Genomic DNA, 23,122 nt, shown 5'->3' with positions numbered 1-23,122 from the left:
AGAATAAAATTCATAAAATAAGACAAAATTTAAAAGATAATATAGACTAGAAAATAATATAATCCAAGAAGAGTAGTGCAGCCCAAAAAATAAATACAGTTGACAATATGAAGCAATGCAAAAGAAATAACAATTTAAAAAGTTATACAATCCAAAAAATAATACAATTGACAAGATAATGTAATCAGGAGATAATATGATGTAAGAAATAATATAGACAAGAAAATAATATAATCCAAGAACAGTAATGCAGCCCAAAAAATGAATACAGTTGACAATACGAAGCAATGCAAAAGAAATCACAATTTAAAAAATTATACAATCCAAAAAATAATACAATTGACAAGATAGTGTAATCAATAGATAATACGATGTAATAAATAATATAGACCCATAATATGACCCAACAAACAATATACCTTAAAAAATTATACGATCCGAAAAATAATACAATCCAAAAATTATACATCCCAAAAAACAGTTTACATTATAATGTAATTCAAAAGACAATACAATAAAAATAGTGCAGTCCAAGAAATAGCACAAACGAAAAAATAGTATAGTTCACAATATAGTGTAATCCAAAAGACAATACAATAAAAATAGTGCAGTCCAAGAAATAGCACAGGCGAAAAAATAACATAATTAACAATATAATGCAATCCAAAACACAACACAATAAATTAGTACAATCCTAGAAGTAGCAAAGTCCAGAATAACAAAATAGAAAAAATGAAAGAAACGAAGATGGTGGTATTAAAAATAATAGAACAAAGGACGTTCATCGAGCAAACCGAAAAGCGGCGGCTCATTTCGATCGGTATTTTTCCGTAGGGATCTCGGGAAGAAGAGGGTGGAAGAAAGAAAGGAAAAGTCAGGTTCGAGAGTAAAATAGAGGCTGGAACAAGGAGATTTCAAACGAAGCCGACATTTTCCCGATCCCTCATTGGACGGTGTATCGGCTTCGTTCTCCGAAACAATCGTCGAAAACTTCGATCGAACAATGCGAATCGTACCTTCAGTCCACGCAACAAACGGACAATCACTGTGGTTTGCTTCTGCGGCTTCGCTCCCCGTGTTTTTGTTCCCTGTCCATTCCTATCCGCAGCTACCAACCCTCCTTTCCATTCTTTTTTCCGACTCGGTTCCTTTGAGAGAAACCGGCCATCGAATTAAATCGGGCACGGATCCCGGATTACCAGGAATACGCGGAGAAGATTCAAGAGCTTTTTATTCCGCCTAAGAATTTATCCGCGCACGATTTCTTATTCGAGCAACACCGTTTCTGAACGTTTACTCGTCGAAGCTTCGATTATTAATTCGTTCGGTGATGGTTCTTGTTTGATATCGGTTTCTTTATATTGGAATATGGGGTGGTTTATGCGGAGAATACATTATAAATATAAATAATACATCTTTGAGAAAATTCGGTACCTTTTGTATAATGGTTGTTTTAAAAATTATCACATAACAGTAAAATATTAAATTTGTTGTATAAAATGCGTCGTTGTTTGTTTTATATGCATGTTCACATATGTCGAATTAATTCCTGAATTTACATACAGCTTCCTTAAATTAATTCTTCAAAAATACTGCCGGACCCTGAAGACTGCACAGACGCGCCGCCATTAAAGTATTTAAACATTGAGAAAATTTAATCGTTAACACTTTAGTGACTGCTCACGCAACATCTTTGTGATGCTACCAAATGTTATTATTTGGTACCTTTTGTATGACGATTGCTTTAATAATTATCACACAAACGTAAAATATTAAATTTCTTCTATAAAATGTGTCATTGTTTGTTTTACATGCATGTTCACATATGTTGAATTAATTCCTGAATTTACATACAGCTTCTTTAAATTAATTCTTCAAAAATACTGCCAGCCCCTGAAGACTGCACAGACGCGCCGCCATTAAAGTATTTAAACATTGAGAAAATTTAATCGTTAACACTTTAGTGACTGCTCACGCAACATCTGTGTGATGCTACCAAATGCTATTCCTCGATACCTTTTGACGATTGCTTTAATAATTACCACACAACCATAAAATATTAAATTTCTTCTATAAAATGTGTCATTGTTTGTTTTACATGTATGCTCACATATGTTGAATTAATTCCTGAATTTACATACAGCTTCTTTAAATGAATTCTTCAAAAATATTACCAGCCCCTGCGTAGACGCGCAGGCATTAAATTATTAAAACCTTGATTTCAATACACCCGCATAAAGAACAGCATTGTCACACATTGCAGTAGTGTTTACCCCTAATTTGCGTCTCATACTGCACATAGAAGCAGCATAAAGTTCAGCCTTGTCTAAGAGGTTAAAGTAACGCGTTCATTCCGGATTCATCCCGAAAATGAATTTTAGATTACGGTTGCATATCCGGTGGCGCGCAGCTGCAGCCGCCTACCCGTTCTCGTAATTCCAGCTTCGGTACAACTGGTTTGTACAAGTAAATAAATAAGCAAATAAATGAATAAATAAAGCGGGGGAACCCGGGGGAATTTATTCGCTGATTCCGACGCTTGAATCCCAGACTGGGTCGCGATTTACGGTCCTATTCACCGACCGGAGAGACCCCGACTGGCTGTATCCCCCTTCGTTTCGCGATCGATTCGCGCACTTGTAAATCAGCCTTATTCGAGGAGGTGTTAGAAATTTCTGATAACGCTCCTTGTTTGTTCAAACTATCTTGCGAGAAATTTTTATTTCATCTTCTATTGGGATGTTTAGTTCTTTAAGTTACAAGTTTTTCACTCGTTTTTCTTTTTTAACCCTTTGCGCTCGAGAGACGCCATTCGATTTAATACAATAATTTAAAAGAAGCGTTATTTAATTAATTCTGTAATAGTGCTTATGTATAAACATAGTGAAATAGATAATAGTGGAAATTATTAGTAGAGAAATAATAACTTCAAAAGAAGTCAGTTAACATTTTAATTAATATTTTAAAGTTGCTGTTTGCAAACAGTAAAATTATCTTCGAGTGCAAAGGGTTAAATTATAAAATATTTTAAGAGGCGAATCTGTGTTGATTGACATCGACATGAAAAAGTAATATTGATATTTTAAAAATTTCACACTGGTCAACCTCGAACTGATGACTTTTGGAATTTCATACTGCATCAGTAAATTTACTATTACAGCTATTATTACATATATCTGATAGACTAAAAAGTATTATATTTTAAGAGGCTGTTCTTCGAATCTGTGTTGGTTGACATTGACATGAAAAAGTGATATTAATGATATTATAAAAATTTCACTCTTGTCAACTTCAAACTGATGACAAGTTTTGGAATTTCATACTGTATCAGTAAAACTACTATTACATCTATTATTACCTTTATCTGATAGACTAAAAAGTATTTCATTTTAAGAAGACTTAACCAACGAGTCTATTGAAAATTGACAAGTTAGTGGAAAAAGCGAATCGTCCTTATTTATGACCAATTTCAAACACTGTCCACTTGAACCAATTTAAGCCATTAAAACAACATAGAATTTATTATACAGTCAATAGTGAAACAATCTATAAGGTAGAATATTCGTAATCCATATGCTAAGAGTTTCAAAAATATAATTTGCAAGTATCTTTTTCCAATCCCGTATATTCGCGCGGTTCCGCGAGATTGGAAGCGTCAGTGAAAGCAGCAGTAATTTCCAGTGTACAAAGCTGTTTAGAGTTTCGCGGGCAAAGGTTGGCGAAGTTTCGCTGCGATTTAATTTAATCGCACGGCAAGTTGCCGTAACTGGTAATTAACAAATCCACAACGACGGGAAAACAGTTTCGCCGCAGCAACGAATTCGATACTTTCGGTTGGCCCATCGGCCTCTCGCGAAACACTATACGTGTATCGAGGTTTATTGCATTAAACAAGCCCTGTTGGTACAGGGCTGGTACAATTACTTGGTAGTAATTGTTTCGATAATAACAGCGATCTACGGTATTAATAATTTCCCAAATAACAAGGGCCGGCGACATATTTTAGTGGCAGCTTGTTCGCTGTTACTGCGTTACGTTGTTCGTGGAAGTTCGAATCGCAACGCTGTCACTTCGATGTAACGCAGTAAGTACTGCATAATACGCTTATAATTGGGAAGAATAAAGTTAGATTTTTGTTAGATAGTTTTGGAATTTTCTGTTTTTGTAGGAAATAGATTTTTTAGGTAGAGAGGAATTGTACTCGTAAGGTTCAGAAGAGGACAAATGAATTGAACCCATCACTACTTCATATTTAGATCTCTCTGTGAAGATTGTAGTTTAGTACTGTCTATTAAATGTATCTACTGGATTACAATCACAATCATACAATCACAATCATACAATCACAATCATACAATCACAATCATACAATCACAATCATACAATCACAATCATACAATCACAATCATACGATCACAATCATACAATCACAATCATACAATTACAATCATACAATCACAATCATACAATTACAATCTCTCAAACACAATCATACAATCACAATCATACAATCACAATAGTACAGTCACAATCATACAATCACAATCATACAATCACAATCATACAATCACAATCATACAATCACAATCATACAATCACAATCATACAATCACAATCATACAATCACAATCATACAATCACAATCATACAATCACAATCATACAATTACAATCATACAATTACAATCATACAAAAACAATCATACAATCACAATCATACACTTACAATCATACAATTACAATCATACAAAAACAATCATACAATCACAATCATACACTTACAATCTCCCAAACACAATCATACAATCACAATCATACAATCAGTATGATTGTCAATCAGTCCAATTGTTGTAAATATTAAAACCAGACAAAAACTACTTGTCCACAGTAAGAAATGTTTAAATGGCAGAAAACATATGAAAGGAATAACAGAGTATCTTAAGAACTCTTGCTTTAATAAAATATTGCTACATAGGTGTAAACTAAGCAATCTTTCTGAAGATTGTAATTTAGTATTGTCTATTAAACGTATCTACTGGATTGTTCAATTGTTGCAAATATTAAAACCAGACAAAAACTACTTGTTCACAGTAAGAAATATTTAAATGGCAGAAAACATATGAAAAGAATAACAGAGTATCTTAAGAACTCTTGCTTTAATAAAATATTGCAATGTAGATATAAACTAAACAACACCTGTAAAATACAATATAGTTAAACTAAACATTAAGAAATTTAATTTCCATTGAAGAAAGCAGCTTCGTATACCTATGATCGAGAATGAAAGTATCAATCCGTAAAATACAGCAGGTAGAGCCACATCAATTTCATAGATACGTAAAGGGGGTTGCAAGCCGGCTGGCCCGGTGAATATCAATTTAAAACCACTTTTCGACGCATCTCTCGAATTGCTTACACGTACGACGGTTGTTTGTAATCCCGCTCCTCCCTCGGGCCGCTTCTGTTGCTTTATTATTTCCTTCCTGCGCGTATCGTTGCATCCTCTGCCCCTCCGCCGTCCCTTTCAGCGTCCAATTTCGCTCCGTGCACTCCGGTATTATGCGTGGCGCATAATGCACCCGGTGATACTCCGCCGCGGCACGGTGGATGCTCTCCCCGAAGATGCCCCTTGGTGCGCGTTTATCATCGGGGATAAAACGGCTGACCGACGTATATACGCGTTCGTTCCGTCGAACAAGGGAAACTTTTCAAAGCGTAGATCGATCGGCGAGTCGATAACGCGATAACGGGGATTTCCAAACGCTCCGGATCAATTCTTTCGTGGTCTGTGAAACACGGCCTGCCACCATCCCATTCTCCTTTAAACCCCCGTCTAACTGTACACTCCGATGCAGCGTTGTCTTTCCTTCTATTAGGAAACGAGTTTCAGTCGGAATTTCTGTGTGGACAAATTTCTTAACCTGAAACTTGGCAACTTTGAAAATTCATAGATTATAATGTAAGAAAATGGGGAAAGATTGGGGGTGAATTTAACACGAAGTTGACTCGTTAAGATACTTCGTTCTGTGTATTTCAAGGTCCACGGTCAGAACAAGAGTGACACAAACCAAAACATTGACTAGGACACCAACGTTATGACACCATAGGGTCACTGTGGCCCTTGACGAATTTATTCATTACCCTCAAAAAAATTTCCCTTCTGACCAGGAAAGCAGACTGACAATATGCACATGTCCCATTTTGGTCGTTCTCATTTATACAGTCCTCAAATTCCCTAATACTAACATTACAAGTATCGACATTTTGAAACGTCTCCATCCCCTAACTTCTGCACGTTAAATACCAAAATCCTTAAACACCTAGATCATCCCTGAACTATAAAAAATTCTCCAACCATTCTGCAACCTAAAAATTCGTAGATTCGAAATCTCAAGACCTTGCATACCTATGTCACCAAGTACGTCTCTAAATTTCTCGATCCCCACATCCACAGATTCACCGAAGTCCCGAAATCTTAAGACTTGAGGATTCCAACCTTATACATTTCCAAAATTGTCGACCCATGCAAATCTTTAGATCGTCGAAGAATCCTTAGAAATAAGGTGGTCTCTTCCCTGAATTTTCACATTTTTCCAGCGGAAACGAGATTTGTCGTCGACTGTACGTTCCGATCGCGATACGGTGCGACTCGTGGAATTATCGCAGCGTTGATAACGTTCTGCTTTACAGGATTATAAGAGTGAATGGATGACTGTTCGGGTCTTACGATTATCGGGCCGCGATATTACGTAGGAGTAATAATCTGCATGGAAATATTTAACCATTAGTTCGCTATTTTTATTCGAACGGGTTCTCTGAACTCCGCGACCCAATTGCATGCACTCGTAAACGAGGATACGTTTACTAAACGAGGATGGACATCGATCAAGAGAGGAACAAAGACGGATTTCGCCACCTCAGGTGTTAACGAGCGTTCCATCCTTCTTTTCCTCTTGCATGAACTACTCGCTGTTCGTGCTAAACGTATTCTCGTACAATTGCTGTGCAATAATCTCGTTTTATTATTAATTACCCGGCTGTAATACTCGTGTTAAAAAATGCGATGGTAAAGATCGAACAGTCACGCGCGTAATCGCGGCTATTATTCCATCAATTACACGCCATGCAACGCAGAGTGTCAATAATTGAAGCACTTTACCTGAAATTAAGTTCATCCGCGTATCTGTCTCTCGACCCAAATTTACGTAACGAAGAACGCAGAAAAATTCCCGAAATTTTCATCGAGCGGAAAAAAAATAGAAACCGGAAAATAAACCGGTGTATCGATGCGTGGATACACGCATGCCAAGTTGGCTGTTACCGGTCGATTACGAACGTGGAACGACGCGTTACAAATCGCGAAATTAGCATTTCCCCCGCGGCTGTTTCCGATTTTCACGCTCGCCCCATGACACACCGGGTTTTGCAATTTCAGCGCGGAGCAACTCCGTTGCGGTAATCCGCAATGGCAGCCCGTGCGATATCGCAATTATGATGCTTCTGAATAAATTAGTATAGCGTCATGCGCGGCTGTACGCCGCGTTTAACTCGATACTCGCGCTCTCTGTCACGTGTCCGACACTGCTAACTCGTTACCGATTCCCCACCGATACCCGCATCGATTCATTTTTACCGCTGTCCAACTTGCTCGTTTCCCAGTTTCGACACCGCCACGCGTTCGCTCGATTAACGATCTAATCACCGCTTTTTGCCCGATGCTCGCTTCATTGACCTCCATCGATGCGTAAGCTCGTTCCTATCTACCGACTGTTTTTTACCAACCATCGATCATCCGTAACACATCACTCAATAAGTCTCCGGTCTAACTAAGAAAAACAAATTTTTTTTTAGAAATTCCGCTTTAATCATCAAGATCCTTCCAGTGTGATACATTGATTCCAACGCTCCTCTAACTTTTCAATTCCCTTTATATTAAACGATTTGTCTTTGCCCCCAAAATAAGCTTCAGTTTCCGCAATCACTTCTTCATTTGAGCCAAATTTCTTTACCTGGAGCATCTTTTTCATATCTGCAAAGAGCCAGTAGTCGCTGGGGTCCAAATCTGGGGAGTACGGTGTGTGGGGAAACAATTGAAAACGTAATTCATTCAATTGAACCACCGTGTTCATCGACTTGTGACACGGCGCATTGCCTTCGCGAAACAGCAAACGCGGCACCCACTTTGAAAGCAATTTGCACATGCCCAAATTTTCATGCAAAATTGTGAAGACACTACCTTCTGATATCTTCAAGGCATCAGTTATCTCACGCAACTTAAGTTTACGGCCCTTTAAAACTATTTTGTGGACATTTTTTATGTTTTCCGGAACGACTGCTGATTTTGGGCAACCAGAGCGTTCAGCATCATCGGCGCTTGTATGACCGCGTTTAAATTCAGCATACCAGTCAATGATAGTCGATTTCCCTGGTGCAGAGTCCCTATAATGCTTATGAAGTCACTTTTTGGCTTCAACAGTATTTTTCCGATTAAAAAACAGTGTTGAATCAACACACGAAATTCCTTTCTATCCATTGTCTTCAAAATTACGAAAGTGCGGGTACTAAAATGACTGTAACTTCTAAACTATCGGTCAGAATACCATGAAATTTTGACACGTACTGTCTGAAGGTTAGTATCATTCGAAAATAACGTGGGTCTGTCACCAGTGTCGCCATATATGTGTCAGACCGGGGACTTATTGAGTGACGTGTTATCTTCCCGCAAAACATTTACGTTCGACAATTTCCCACGAATCAGCTTTAATTCGAAAAAGATATGAACAAACTTTTCGGCCGGAAATCTGAAATTTCTATTGACACGATCTACTTGTACGAACTCGATTGACAAGTCAGTGGACGCAAACCGGATGAAAATGTAAACCGAGCTTCACGCGATTCGCTGTCCTTTCCGCTCTGTTTTCCGTGCGAACGATTCGTTATTTTTCGACGGAATTCGCGGTGTAATCTGTACATGTTGCTCGTTCGTACAATTTTTTTTTTTTTATTTTCAACGAGTTTCCGAACGGGGACGCGAATGAAATTTGTCGTTCCGAGGGTAGGGGGGAAAAATCGAGCTACCAGCCGGCGAAATCTGCGCCGGTCGTTTACAGAAACGCCGCTAGTTTGCCGAGTGTTTTGCAGGTGAATTAAATTTGCGAACGCTTTGGAGCGCGAGCGTGTGCACGCGTCGACTCGTTACCCGAACGTTTCCGCGAAGAATTAAGGTTACGGTACCGAGCAAAGAGAACGTGATTCTGTTTCGAGGATCACTCCACGCGACCACGCAAACATTTCCCCTTACAGTTTACTGCAAATTACCTTCGTTCTTAAACCTCCTTTTTTCCGAACGAACCGTCTCTTTTATTTCCACGGAAAGGAAATTACGTTTTCTTATTAATTATTCTACAGCTTCCTGTTCGAGATCGTTTTAAGGATTTTCGTGCCGTTCGCGGTAATTTCGGAATAGGTAATGACAGAATGGAAGACAAGTTTCTTCGGAATTTTTTGGGAGATGAGATGACGTTGCACGGTTATTCGTACGGTTCTAAGGAAATTTTTCAAGGATATTAAATCACAGGATTTACAGTTTCTGATCTGGGGGTATTAGGAATGGGATGTTGTACTGACATGTGCAAAGTGCAACTACATATCGTTCCCTGTTTTCGTGAATACCACAAGACAGCAACATTTGAAATTTCTAACTTTAACCCCTTCCCTTACCATTCATTTAACAGATGTGTCAGTCAAAACTAACTATTCAGGGCTATAACATTAAAACGAACAAAGAAAATTAAAATGTTATTGTTAAATTATCAATAAATTTAGCATATAGCGACATCTTACAGTATCAGAAATGATGTGTGATGTTAGTAACAGAATAATTGAATATTGTACTTCCGTCTTGTCGTTATGAAAATGTAAGCGTTCGTGATGTTTTATTTGAAGAAAAAGTAATCCCCGTTTAAATGGTTAATCTTTAAGTTAAAATGTTTGTTGTGTTCTTTATTAAATAATTTGTTCGTGTTCAAAAGTGTATTATTAGTTTTGTTATTTTCCATAATTCTGATTATTTAACAGTTACAACTATTTTATATTCAGGGATCCTTGATAATGTAACTCGTGGCCGGACCTAAATTTCAAGTTGAAGAGTATTCAAAGTTTGAGTAAGGTTTGCCACATTTTAGCTGTAAGTGCGTCACGAGTGAGACTCGTCAAAGTACGGGAAGGGGTTAAACGTTGCTGAGAATACGTGAACATTGTTGAAACCTTTCGAATCGTCGGGTACGATTAGCGGTTGACGTTCGATGTAAATTAATCAGTTTGCACTGCAATAGAATCGCTGATTGGCAAATCGTTACACGCCAAAGTCTTTAGAAGTTGTAAGCAGTTTACTGTGACTCGGAGAGACATCAAGTATCCAGGAAGCAATCGAGCATCCGCCGGTAGTCTGTTTGTAATTAGACTGCTTGCATCGGAGCAATTAGATTCTGCTCTGTAGTGTATGTAATATGCATAAGAGTGTGGCACGTATGTGAGAAACAAAGGAGTGAGAGGTGTGAACGTCGGAACGGGAGTTGCCGCTGCATAGCTGCCTAGAGCGGACATAAAGTTCTTATTTTGGCATTAAGCTGGTCTTTATTAATAACCCCAAACCTATTACATGCTCGATCGGTCGTTTTAGTTACTGACAGTAATCACTTCAGTTATCGTGGGAAGCGGTCGATACATTAAAACGGACTATGATCTACATATCTTCGGAATTAACGCTACTCGAAATGACTACTCAAAATTCTTGTACTTGGATTAAATACGCTCGTGCATATTTCACAGGACATGTATACAAAACATACAGAGAGTCAGAGATGACATTCACATCTACTTGATGCTTCCACCTATTAAAAACTGGTAACATAGGATGATACCTCGATACCAATTAATTTTGGGTTGATGCACTCTTCCTATTAGCAACAGCAGACAAGTCATTCAGCGCCTGTGTATAAACGTAGTTTAAGTGTATTCAGTCTGTATAAACATATAGAGATCTGATGTCTTATCAGATACGAGAAAGGCAAATTTTAATGACGACTAAGTACATTTTCCTGCAGATGCGCATTTTTATTCCAACACTTAATGCATCGATTTCAAGTTAAAGTAGCTAATGGAAATGGGAGTATAGTTTTTAAAATATGATATTGAAAAACTACTTAATATAAATATAACACAACTAACACCATTGAAACTTTGAACAAATTTATTTTATAAATATGAAACTGTAACTAGGAAGGAAGCTTTATGCAAGAACTCTTAAAATGCGAATGCAATCTTGTAATCGATATGAGAACAGAGAAGAATTAAAATTTTAGATATTATTTTATTTTAACATTTGAGGGTCTGGTTTAAACGAGCGGTATCGTATTGCTAGTAGATAAATATACAAACTTTATTACCGACATATTGACAAATTACCGACATACTTGTATATTTATTTTTGCTATTTTCAACAGTAGCTAATAAGAACAATTTGAAAATTTTCACAAACAAACTCAAGTTTCTAACTGATTGATACGTTGTCCATTGTAACACAAAAAACTTCGTAAATCATATGGGTAACAAGTTCGTCAAAGTTTCCGAAACCGCCAAAAAAATGGCGAACACGGATTTTGTGCAGATTCGTGGTTTTCGGTGTGTTTTATTCGTTGTTCGGTAGACTAACGCATAAATTTCCGGCGGCCGACGAGGAACGAAAACAGCGAGTGGCGTGCTCGTTAAAAGGTCGAGAGTTTTCATAATTAACGAGACGGGAGAAGAGCCAGGTAATAACCTTCCGAAGCTCGCGGACGATGTCCAAATTCACGCGTAACAAACAACGCTTGTATCCGCGCGAAAGGATCCGTGCATGTCCGATAATAATTCATATCGCGTTGGCAGCTTTTATCATCCCCAGTGGCTTTCTCTAAGAGCGACAGCTGGAAGGAGCAGGGCTTGAATGCCGGGCAGCAGGGCAAACCGGGGATGCGAGCTTTTCTGGCCACCGTCGGACGAAAACAACCGTCTTCGAGCATTTTAAACGTCTCTGTCTTCTTTTCTCTTTTACGGAGCCCTCTGTCACCTCTCGACCCTCCGTGCTTTTCTTTCTTTGCCGGCGAGCGCGGTTTTTCAACGCGGCTTTGTACTTCCTGTCACCTCGTAGGATTTGTTCTTGACGTTGGTAATTTTTCCTCTTGGTCCCTTTTGTTTTTATCCTTTCCTCTTGCGCCTGGCCAATGTTCGAATTTCTCTCGACGACGAGAAGCCCCGTGAAATTGCTCGAAACAATCTCCCTCGAAGCATCGAGAGGATATTTCTAGTTAACGGAAGCTGCGGACCGTTTTCCTTTGTCGTTCGCCGGAGGAAATATGTCCTGTGCATATTGAAGGAAAATTGAAAGAATGGCAAGCTTTGAGATGTGCAACGGGTTAGAAGTTACTTTGTAAGATTCTCGACAGCCGACTGTGCAGGAAACAATTGCGTTCGTTTCCGGGGAAATTCTTATTTACTTGTAATTACATAAAATTCAAAGCCTAAACATGTTAGCCTTTAAACCTCTTTTCCAGATCTTCAAATCTTCAAGTCTCCAGATATTCAAGCAAGAAATTCTAAATCCACAAGATTCTAAGTTTTTGATTCTTCAAAACACATCCCAAACATGTTAACCTTCGAACCTCTTTGCCAAACCTTCAAATCTTCAGGTCTCCAAATATTCGAACAAGAATTTCTATATCCACAAATCTCTAAGTTCTTAATTCTTCAAACCTCCACATTCTAAACATGTTAAACTTTGAACCTCTTTTCCAAACCTTCAGACCTCTTAATCTTCAAGTCTCCAAATATTCGAACAAGAATTTCTGAAGCCACAAATCTCCTAAGTTCTTAATTCTTCAAATCTCTACATCCCAAACCTTCAAATCTTCAAATCTCCGAATCTCCGAATCTTCAAATCTCCAAATTCCTGATACCAAATCTTCAAATCTCCGAATCTCCGAATCTTCAAATCTCCAAATCCCTGAATCTCCGAATCTCTGAATGTCCCAATCTCCGAATCTCCAAATCTCCAAATTTCCAAATTTCCAAATCTCCGAATCTCCGAATCTTCAAATCTCCAAATCCCTGAATCTCCGAATCTCCGAATCTCCAAAACTCCAAATTTCCAAATTTCCAAATCTTCGAATCTCCGAATCTTCAAATCTCCAAATCCCTGAATCTCCGAATCTCCGAATCTCCAAAACTCCAAATTTCCAAATTTCCAAATCTTCGAATCTCCGAATCTTCAAATCTCCAAATCCCTGAATCTCCAAATCTCCAAATCTCCAAATCTCCAAATTTCCAAATTTCCAAATCTTCGAATCTCCGAATTTTCAAATCTCCAAATCCCTGATCCCAAATCTTCAAATCTCCGAATCTTCGAATCTCTGAATGTCCCAATCTCCGAATCTCCAAATTTCCAAATCTCCAAATCCCTGAATCTCCGAATCTCTGAATGTCCCAATCTCCGAATCTCCAAATCTCCAAATCTCCAAATTTCCAAATTTCCAAATTTCCAAATTTCCAAATCTCCGAACCCCCGAATCTCCAAATCTCAAAATCTCCAAATCCCTAAATCTTCAAATCTCCAAATCTCCGAATCTCCGAATCTTCAAATCTCCAAATCCCTGAATCTCCGAATCTCTGAATGTCCCAATCTCCGAATCTCCAAATCTCCAAATTTCCAAATTTCCAAATCTCCGAATCTCCGAATCTTCAAATCTCCAAATCCCTGAATCTCCGAATCTCCGAATCTCCAAAACTCCAAATTTCCAAATTTCCAAATCTTCGAATCTCCGAATCTTCAAATCTCCAAATCCCTGAATCTCCGAATCTCCGAATCTCCAAAACTCCAAATTTCCAAATTTCCAAATCTTCGAATCTCCGAATCTTCAAATCTCCAAATCCCTGAATCTCCAAATCTCCAAATCTCCAAATCTCCAAATTTCCAAATTTCCAAATCTTCGAATCTCCGAATTTTCAAATCTCCAAATCCCTGATCCCAAATCTTCAAATCTCCGAATCTTCGAATCTCTGAATGTCCCAATCTCCGAATCTCCAAATTTCCAAATCTCCAAATCCCTGAATCTCCGAATCTCTGAATGTCCCAATCTCCGAATCTCCAAATCTCCAAATCTCCAAATTTCCAAATTTCCAAATTTCCAAATTTCCAAATCTCCGAACCCCCGAATCTCCAAATCTCAAAATCTCCAAATCCCTAAATCTTCAAATCTCCAAATCTCCGAATCTCCGAATCTTCAAATCTCCAAATCCCTGAATCTCCGAATCTCTGAATGTCCCAATCTCCGAATCTCCAAATCTCCAAATTTCCAAATTTCCAAATCTCCGAATCTCCGAATCTTCAAATCTCCAAATCCCTGAATCTCCGAATCTCCGAATCTCCAAAACTCCAAATTTCCAAATTTCCAAATCTTCGAATCTCCGAATCTTCAAATCTCCAAATCCCTGAATCTCCGAATCTCCGAATCTCCAAAACTCCAAATTTCCAAATTTCCAAATCTTCGAATCTCCGAATCTTCAAATCTCCAAATCCCTGAATCTCCAAATCTCCAAATCTCCAAATCTCCAAATTTCCAAATTTCCAAATCTTCGAATCTCCGAATTTTCAAATCTCCAAATCCCTGATCCCAAATCTTCAAATCTCCGAATCTTCGAATCTCTGAATGTCCCAATCTCCGAATCTCCAAATTTCCAAATCTCCAAATCCCTGAATCTCCGAATCTCTGAATGTCCCAATCTCCGAATCTCCAAATCTCCAAATCTCCAAATTTCCAAATTTCCAAATTTCCAAATTTCCAAATCTCCGAACCCCCGAATCTCCAAATCTCAAAATCTCCAAATCCCTAAATCTTCAAATCTCCAAATCTCCGAATCTCCGAATCTTCAAATCTCCGAATCTCCAAATCCCACTCCCCAAACCTAACAAGTCCCAAATTCTCAAATTCCCACATCGATAAATATCGCACCTTAAACCCCATATCTCCCACGATACACGCTCGTAAATACAAACCATCTTCCCATAAAATAAAAAGCTAATTTCGCAGTAAATAACGGGTCGACTAGATAGGCGGGTCACGTTGCGCGAGTGAAATTGCTCTAATTTGTAAGAGCAGCATACGGCTGCTTAATAATAAACATGGTCTCGAGCAGCGTCATAAACACCCGAGATCTTCGTGGATACAATGTGGTCACGAGTAACTACGAACTCCGGAATATGGACTGGAAACAGTTTAATAAGAACTCGAGGCTAAAAAGTGGAAAGGGGGTTGGCTTTTGTTAAAAGCCGTTCAAGAACTGTACGCTGCAAGATTATTTTGGATGCTCTGTCGTGGCTTTATAAGGCGCGTGCTGTGAGGGATCAGCGCAACCGAGGCTGATATTAAACCTTCCTCTTTCGTGGATCTACCTTCGCGAAACATTAACCATAGAAATACCGTGTGTCGGAATGTTCTAGCTTCGTTTATTAAATTTTCAAACTATTCCGTACTTTGGCTTCCTTCGACACCGTGGATCATTTTTTAATTAACGATGTGAACTATTTCTGCATATACACTACCGTCCATAAGTATCCGGACACTTGGTTTCGTTACATAAAACATAGTTGAACTTTGCACGAAAGGTATTTAGGGTTATCATATCATTTGTAATAATTATTATTATCTTTTTCGAGGTGTCATAACGTAATAGAATTAATTTTTAAGTACAAATTATACAATGAAAGTGTGAAAGTAAAATTCATGTCCAGAAGTACAAAGTCCAAATTTCTGAATCTAATGAAACGCTTTCGATTCGAAAAAAAATTTTCATTTCTACTGTGTTTCATTTCTATGGTGCAGAACGTATTCAGAGGGTTCTTCGATATGTTTCAAGTGTTTGTAAACTGTTGGTAGATGTTTAGGTTCCCTCAATGGAGATAAGAATGGAGGTAACGCTACGCACTCGACAGTTTCGGTTTAGTTCGTCTGTAGCTTCTTTTCCATCGAGATACGAGTTCCAAACGAGAATTATCAATCGAAAAACGTTCCAGTATTCTGACCTTCGCAGAAAAAAAATCGATTTTAGTTACTGTTGCAGATACTTGAATAACTTTCATGCGAACGCATATTTCGCTTGTGTCCGGATACTTATGGACGGTAGTGTATTTTACACTTTGTTTCAATTTTTAAATTAGGTTGTTTCATTCTTTCAAGCTGTTTCATACTAAATTTGGATACTTAATGGTAAACAGTTTCAATCACTGTATATTATGGTGCATTTCCGAATCTGAGTTGTCTTTGTACATTCTGAAATTTCAAGATTTATAAATCTTGTGCAGTACGTAAAAATATCCTGGTTAGCAAATGTTCAAATCTCCGGATTTCCAAAAGTTGAAGCTTGCAAGTTATCCAATTGCCTAACAAATAAATTGTGGGGAATTGAAGACTTCTTATTGTATAATATTTAATACTTAACAGATATAATTTCAATATTTAATTTGTGTTACTCAATGTACAGGGTGTCCCAGTTTTTTCCGGGCAAACATTGCCAGTGTGTTCTGCGCGCAAAAGAAAAAAATGGACATTTGCTCTTAAATGTTTTGTTAAGGAGTTCTAACTAATAATACTAAATTATAATGAACTGGAATTTCGTCGGCACGGTGTACAAACGTATTATGAATATCTCTATTTCTGTTTACATAAACTCTTGCCTACTTGCTCACATAGTTAATATGAAAGAGAGACACCGACAGAGAGTGCCATCTCTGGTTTACTTTGTGCCATTACGTTGTAAAAACCTCACACAAATTTGTGTGTTCTGTAAGTTTAATTTATTGTTAAAAATTGAACAAGTTCAAAAATTGAAAAACTTCGGAATTCGTAAATGGTCTAAATTCGAAATATAATCGATCACGGTGCAGGTAAATTGGCTATCGAATAAGTAACGCGCAAATAAAGCGATCGAAATTTATTCGGGCACATTTGGATTCAATTAACGAGAGCATCAGGCGATACGAGTTAATTTTTGCATAAAACATCGGAGCAACGTTAACAAAGCGGCAGGCAGGTAAAGAACGCGTTATTTGTCGCGTATAATTTACGAAATTGTCGAAATAATTCGGATTCGGGGTACGCGAAGGGACAAACGCGTGGCGGACAATAATTTCGAGCGGATATCGGAGGAGAGCCGATGGAGCGCGGACAACGTCGGTTTCCGGTGACCGACTATCGATCCCTCCGGTCGATTCGATTAGCGTCGTCGGACAAACGCGCAAAACTGTTTCTCAGCTAATTAATCTGATTATCGGCGAACCGTGCGCCACCGGAGAAATTTATTTTTCGACGTTCAACCGAGATAACCGATACCCCCTCTGCCAAACAAATCGATGCTTTCGAGATTATCCGAACAAATAACATCAAATTGATCGCCACAAAAAAATTACCCCAAAATTTTACGAAAACCTTCTTTTATTAGGTTTCAAAAAATGAACCTTCTTCATCAATTCATTCTGACTTTCTATTTTTACTTTCACTTTGACGTTTCGAGTTTTAGAGACTTGATGTGCGTGTTGGATTATATGGTTAACAATCCTCTGCCAAACAAATCGATGCTTTCGAGATTATCCGAACAAATAACATCAAATTGTCCGCCACAAAAAAATTACCCCAAAATTTTACGAAAACCTTCTTTTATCAGGTTTCAAAAAATGAACCTTCTTCGTCAATTCATTCTGACTTTCTATTTTTACTTTCACTTTGATGTTTCAAGTTTTAGAGACTTGATATGCGTGTTGGATTAAATGGTTAACAAAAATCAATCGAGTAATCGATAATTATTAAGTACATTCATTTATAGTATATACAGTTTTGTATCCAAGAAGAAGATAGATATATTTCATTACATTTAATGATTATATTTAAGCTCAATTTTTATTGAAATAAAAGTGCAGCGAGATTAATGGAAATACATTATAAATTTAATCAATTCAGTACATATTAAATTATTTATTAAGCTCAATACTGTAGTACGACACCTTGAAAATATGAAGAGAAGAGAATCTTTTAAACTATTAAAAATGTGTTACCAGCCTTAATAAGGGGTTGTAAGACAAAGTACTTACGCTTTAATTTTTAACATCATACATTTTAGTACCCTGAAAGTTTCCTATTTTTTATTCGGTTATTTGATAATTTTTTTAAAAATATTCGAAGTGCGTCAAAATGGCGCGTCCCATAAACCCAGCGCTACCAGCCATAAATGCAATAAATAATAAATGTTTAATAACATGATTGCAGCCTATATCCCAATTTCAAAGCATTGACACCTTGTTAAAATATTTAACGCACCGCATAAAATTAAATTTTAATAAAATTCTCTCTAAGGTCTCTTCGGTTAATTGAAAGTAAAATAGAAATATTTAATGAAATATGAAATAATTGTGGGTGAACAAAGGCAGGACAGAAAGCAGGGTACATACACTGCAATGTTTAATGAAGTTCAACGCTGTAATTTACTTGGATTTTAATCTTCCTACGAATGTACTAACGCATATGCACGCGATTTTCATTTCGAGCACCGTGATTAAATAATTGAATTGGTCTAACATTCTGGCAGGAATGATTGTACAGAGGGTATTACAGGAAACGAGAACATTGGAGCAATTTAATTATCATTTTTCCTTCGTTCATATCGTTCAAGGTTTTAATTCTTTTAAGCCCTCAAACGAAACGGTGAATTTATTATAATATTGTCGGCCATTTCTGTTTCTCTTTTTGCGAGAAAAAAAAGACTGTAAGCTTCTTATGGAAATTCAACTGGTTTACAAATTTTTATCAGATATTGTTCCGTCGATTTAATAATCGTATTTCTATGGAGGCACCGTTCCAATTTCTGGTATTTTATTTTTATTGTTTCGTAAGTGATCGATGGTTGATACGAGATGGAAATTTATTCATATGCTTCGCTTCTGATTTAATAACGTCGAGAATAAATATTTTTCAGTATTTATTGTTCTGTATTTTAACTTATATTTATTGGGTTTCGCTTGAAGAGTATTGTGGAAGTTAAATATAACTTACCTCCACTTTTGAAGATGGGTTTCCGAGAAATCAGTGCTTTTTGTTTGTACAGATGCTGAAGAATCTGTAATAAAAGGAAACAGAGGTTCAATAATCGAAACTTCGTCTTTAGTTTTTAAAAATTCTGAAATGATGACATTTGTGATTTGTGAAGTTCTTAATTGTTGAAGTGCGATGAATCTGACTCACTTTTTCACCACGATTCAATTTCGTATTTAATTTCAATTTAAACGTCTCTAACACTTGAACATTCTTTGTCTGTCTTAATGTTACAATACCAATTAAATTAAATTGCTGTCTGACTCGCTGAGAAAATCACAAGTTAAGGGGTTAAAAATGAAAAAACTTAAGTGCAGATTCGAGAATGATAATATTTGTAAAGCAGGACATTTGAAAATGACGGAACTTTTAAAGCAGCTAGCTTGAAAATGACAAAATTTGAAAAGTCGATATGGAAGTCAGTAACTTTGAAAAGTGGTCGATGTGAAAATGAAAAAAAATGTAAAAGTGGTAAATTTGAAAGAGACAAAATTTGCAAAACACTAAATCAAAAGTGAGAAAATCTGAAGAGTGGTAAATTTGAAAGAGGCAAAATTTGCAAAGCAGTAAATCAAAAGTCACAAAATCTGAAAGGTGTCGAATTTCAAAGAGAGAAAATTCGCAATCCGACAAATTACAAAATGGCCTAATTTCTAAGGCACTAAATTCAAAGCATAAATCGTAAAAACTTCAAACAGAAAACTCCTCAAAACTCGTCTCAGTTTCAATCCGAATAAAAGCAAACAAAATAGAAAAGGCGTTAAATCCGAAAACGAAGAAACTCGCAAAGCGGTAACTTTGTAAAATCTATTTACATAAACCACTGAAGTCGCAAGATAGGACTGTGAATACATAATAGGAGAACCGTATTATCTACTCGATGTTCTTTTCACGACTTATGTCATGCAACCTTCAGTTAGGTCGACTTCGAAGTCGATAGTATTTTATGACAATGTTAATCTCATCGCTTTCCACCCATCTATCGTCTCGACCCTTCCCTTTTAATATTTCTGAATCTTCCCCAACCGCAATTACGTCCTGCGATTCCATAACATTTTCTGCCATTACTCCCGCAGTCGTCTGAAATTTCTTTCTTCTTTGTCGCAAAATTTCACCCTCTTGAAATTATCATTTGCTAGCTTTCAGCTTTCTATCTTGCATAATTCTTGCTTCTTCGTGCATTCTTTGCTCTCGCATTTTGACATGTATGTACGGGTTTCCACTCACTCTTTAATCTTTAGCTTCCTTCTGTGGTTTGATACACCGATGTATCGAATTCACTCCTCTTTATTTCAAAATACTCTAATTTGTTTGAAAGTTATTTCAAAATACTTTCGATCATACTAATAGCGCATATGCATTAATATGTATGTACTAATATGTATTAGTAGACAGTGGGAAGTATAGTTGTCTTTCGTTGTATCACCAAGAGTAGAACCGTAGAAGCAGACAGTTCTTATGGTGAATAATATGAAACAAAATTCCGTCGTTCGAAAGACTATGATGTGATATGTGTGTGTGTATGTACTATGTAATTGTATGATCGACATGGGTGCATAATATGAATGAAGCTTGCGCATGGTGTGATTGAAGTTTGCATGTAATGAAGGTTGCTAGAAGATTGTAAGATTGTCTTTTTGGTGTGATCGAATGTTTTTTGGAGCAAAGAAAAGAGTGCTTTGCTTCGTGAGAGATTGTGAGTTAGAGACGTGAGAAATTTGTTAATTCGTGAAGTTCCATTTGTGTTGCATTTAATTAACTATAACCAGTCATACTTTGTTAATAAATTTCATTAATCTTTCTAATTATTAAATATTATTCTACAATAAGTTTGAAAATTGCAAAAATAGAAAATTAAAATTGATATCAGCGAATTTATGACTTCGAAAGTTGCTTATCACCCGATCATCCTAAGACACCCTACACGCTTTCCACCCCCGTAAGGAACAGCGACCGCAGTTATTTCTACCGTAGCAATCAGCCTGTTTACCGATACTATCTCCCCTGCAGTATTATTTTAAATCTTTAAAATCCCGTCGTTATTTTATTTTTCATTTTGCTGCCATCTTTCAGCCCGGGTTTTTCGTTAAAAAGAAAAACTCGAGCTTTCCTTTAATTTACTTCCCTGGCTTCTCTGTTTCTCGGTCTTCCTTTTCCGCCAGGCCCCTATCTTATCATCTCTACCCTCACCAATCCTTCTTAACCTTTCCCTTTCTTTCTGCTATATAGCTCAGATCTTTCAGCCTTTATCACAGAGTTGCAGCTGCGTTTTACGATTCCGCGTTATCTTCTCCCCTGCTCGTGGCTCGATTTCATTCATCTTAATCTCCGAGGCACTCGGTTTAACTTATTAAGTGAGCACGACGTCTTCTTGTACACCGGTCTCGGAGCATTAAACCGGCTGATTTTCATGGAATATGAGCTGCTCGATTTTATAGACACCGCGCGGCCAATAAATTCATGAACAACGACGAGGCAAGCATCCTTGTCAGGGATCAGCTTAGACTCGCTTCTTCGAAGTTACTGCAGCGCCGGCAACTTTCGAACAACCTTGAATAATCGTTCGTTACCGCCGTAAGAAACACTCGTCCCTTCTCATCAACGTTAACGAAGTATTTTACTCCTGCTACCCTTCTGCTCGCCACGCATCCGACTAAATTCAACCCTTCCGAAACGACCGTTCCTCACTCAAATTAGATAATAGTACCTTCTGTTTTGCAAATAGTTACTCTTGCTATTGTTTCTCTTCATTCACTTCACGCTAACGTATTTACTCTACAATTCGGAGGAAAGACTGTTTAATATGGCAAGAGTTAAAACAGATGCACGAACGCTGTATTTTTACAGCGAGGGTTTCAAATTTAATAAAATATTTTAATTTTGTGAAATGTGTTTACAATTCAATCGAAGTTTTATTGTAACTCATTTGCAATAAGTTATACTCATCAGGTGGGTTATATTCGTAGTTGCTAGTACTTCTCTGTTGCTATTGATTCTCTTCATTTACTTCACGCTAACGTATTTACTCGAGAATTCGGAGGAAAGACTGTTTAATATGGCAAGAGTTAAAACAGATGCACGAACGCTGTATTTTTACAGCGAGGGTTTCAAATTTAATAAAATAGTTTAATTTTGTGAAATGTGTTTACAATTCGATCAAAGTTTTATTGTAACTCATTTGCAGTAAGTTATACTCCTAAGGTGGGTTATACTCATAGTTGCTAGTACTTTGTTATTTTTATTACACTGCATTGTTATTATATGACAAGTTTTATATTTTAACACGAAAGCAAGTAGATGAGATTTTAACTAAAGAGTATTTCTGCTTTCGACCAATCTTAGTGCAAGTACTTTTATATTTATTATATTTAAATTTTATATTTAAAAGCTTTTATATTATAGCTTCAAGTTATGTCTGCGAACGGATTAATAATTTAATTCGTATGGAAATTTAAATGTGAGATTGGGTGAGTAGTCAAAGTAGTAGTGAATGTTTATTTATTTAGAGTTATTACGTTCGAATTAATTTTAGAATATGAATCTTAATGATATTAAGATATGAATAATAGAATGAGATTCTATTTCCGCAGAAAAATGAGGATATTTTTATATAAATATTATAATATCAAGCTTCTTTTAAATTTATGAGGATACTGTGTATTATTGGTTGGGTATGAAGCAGACTTTAACTTATTTTATCTTGAAATTGGATGTATATTAATTGCAAACGAGACGACACTTATTATTGATGATTTTCTATAATTACAGAATGTGTCGCCATAGCTGATATTTTGTTACTCTGTGTTTTTACTATTTTACTAAGTTACCACATCTCTGTTCTACTATTTTATCATTTTTCTCAAAGTGACAAGGTGTTAAAGTTTAAAAATTTTGAAGTTTCATTTCGAAGTTCTAAAAGCAAATCTGAACGTATAAAAATCCCAAAGT

The 23,122-nt window shown here is 36.9% G+C and overlaps 1 protein-coding gene across 4 annotated transcripts in view; it reads right to left on the bottom strand.

Moving 5' to 3' along the window:
• PH4alphaEFB (prolyl 4-hydroxylase subunit alpha-1) overlaps nucleotides 1–23,122 on the bottom strand; it is a 386,407-nt gene that overhangs the window by 79,088 nt on the left and 284,197 nt on the right. For 2 of the 4 annotated variants that reach the window (XM_076542175.1, XM_076542177.1), the window contains one exon: nucleotides 19,136–19,199. The exons of the other annotated variants lie outside the window; for them this stretch is intronic. In XM_076542175.1, coding sequence (XP_076398290.1) covers nucleotides 19,136–19,199 — 64 coding nt within the window. The remainder of the gene's footprint in view (nucleotides 1–19,135; nucleotides 19,200–23,122) is intronic. 4 annotated transcript variants of the gene reach the window in all.

The sequence above is a fragment of the Megachile rotundata genome, chromosome 1 (assembly GCF_050947335.1).
Source record: "Megachile rotundata isolate GNS110a chromosome 1, iyMegRotu1, whole genome shotgun sequence".
Classification (NCBI taxonomy): domain Eukaryota; kingdom Metazoa; phylum Arthropoda; class Insecta; order Hymenoptera; family Megachilidae; genus Megachile; species Megachile rotundata.
This window is presented reverse-complemented; position numbering and strand designations above follow the sequence as displayed.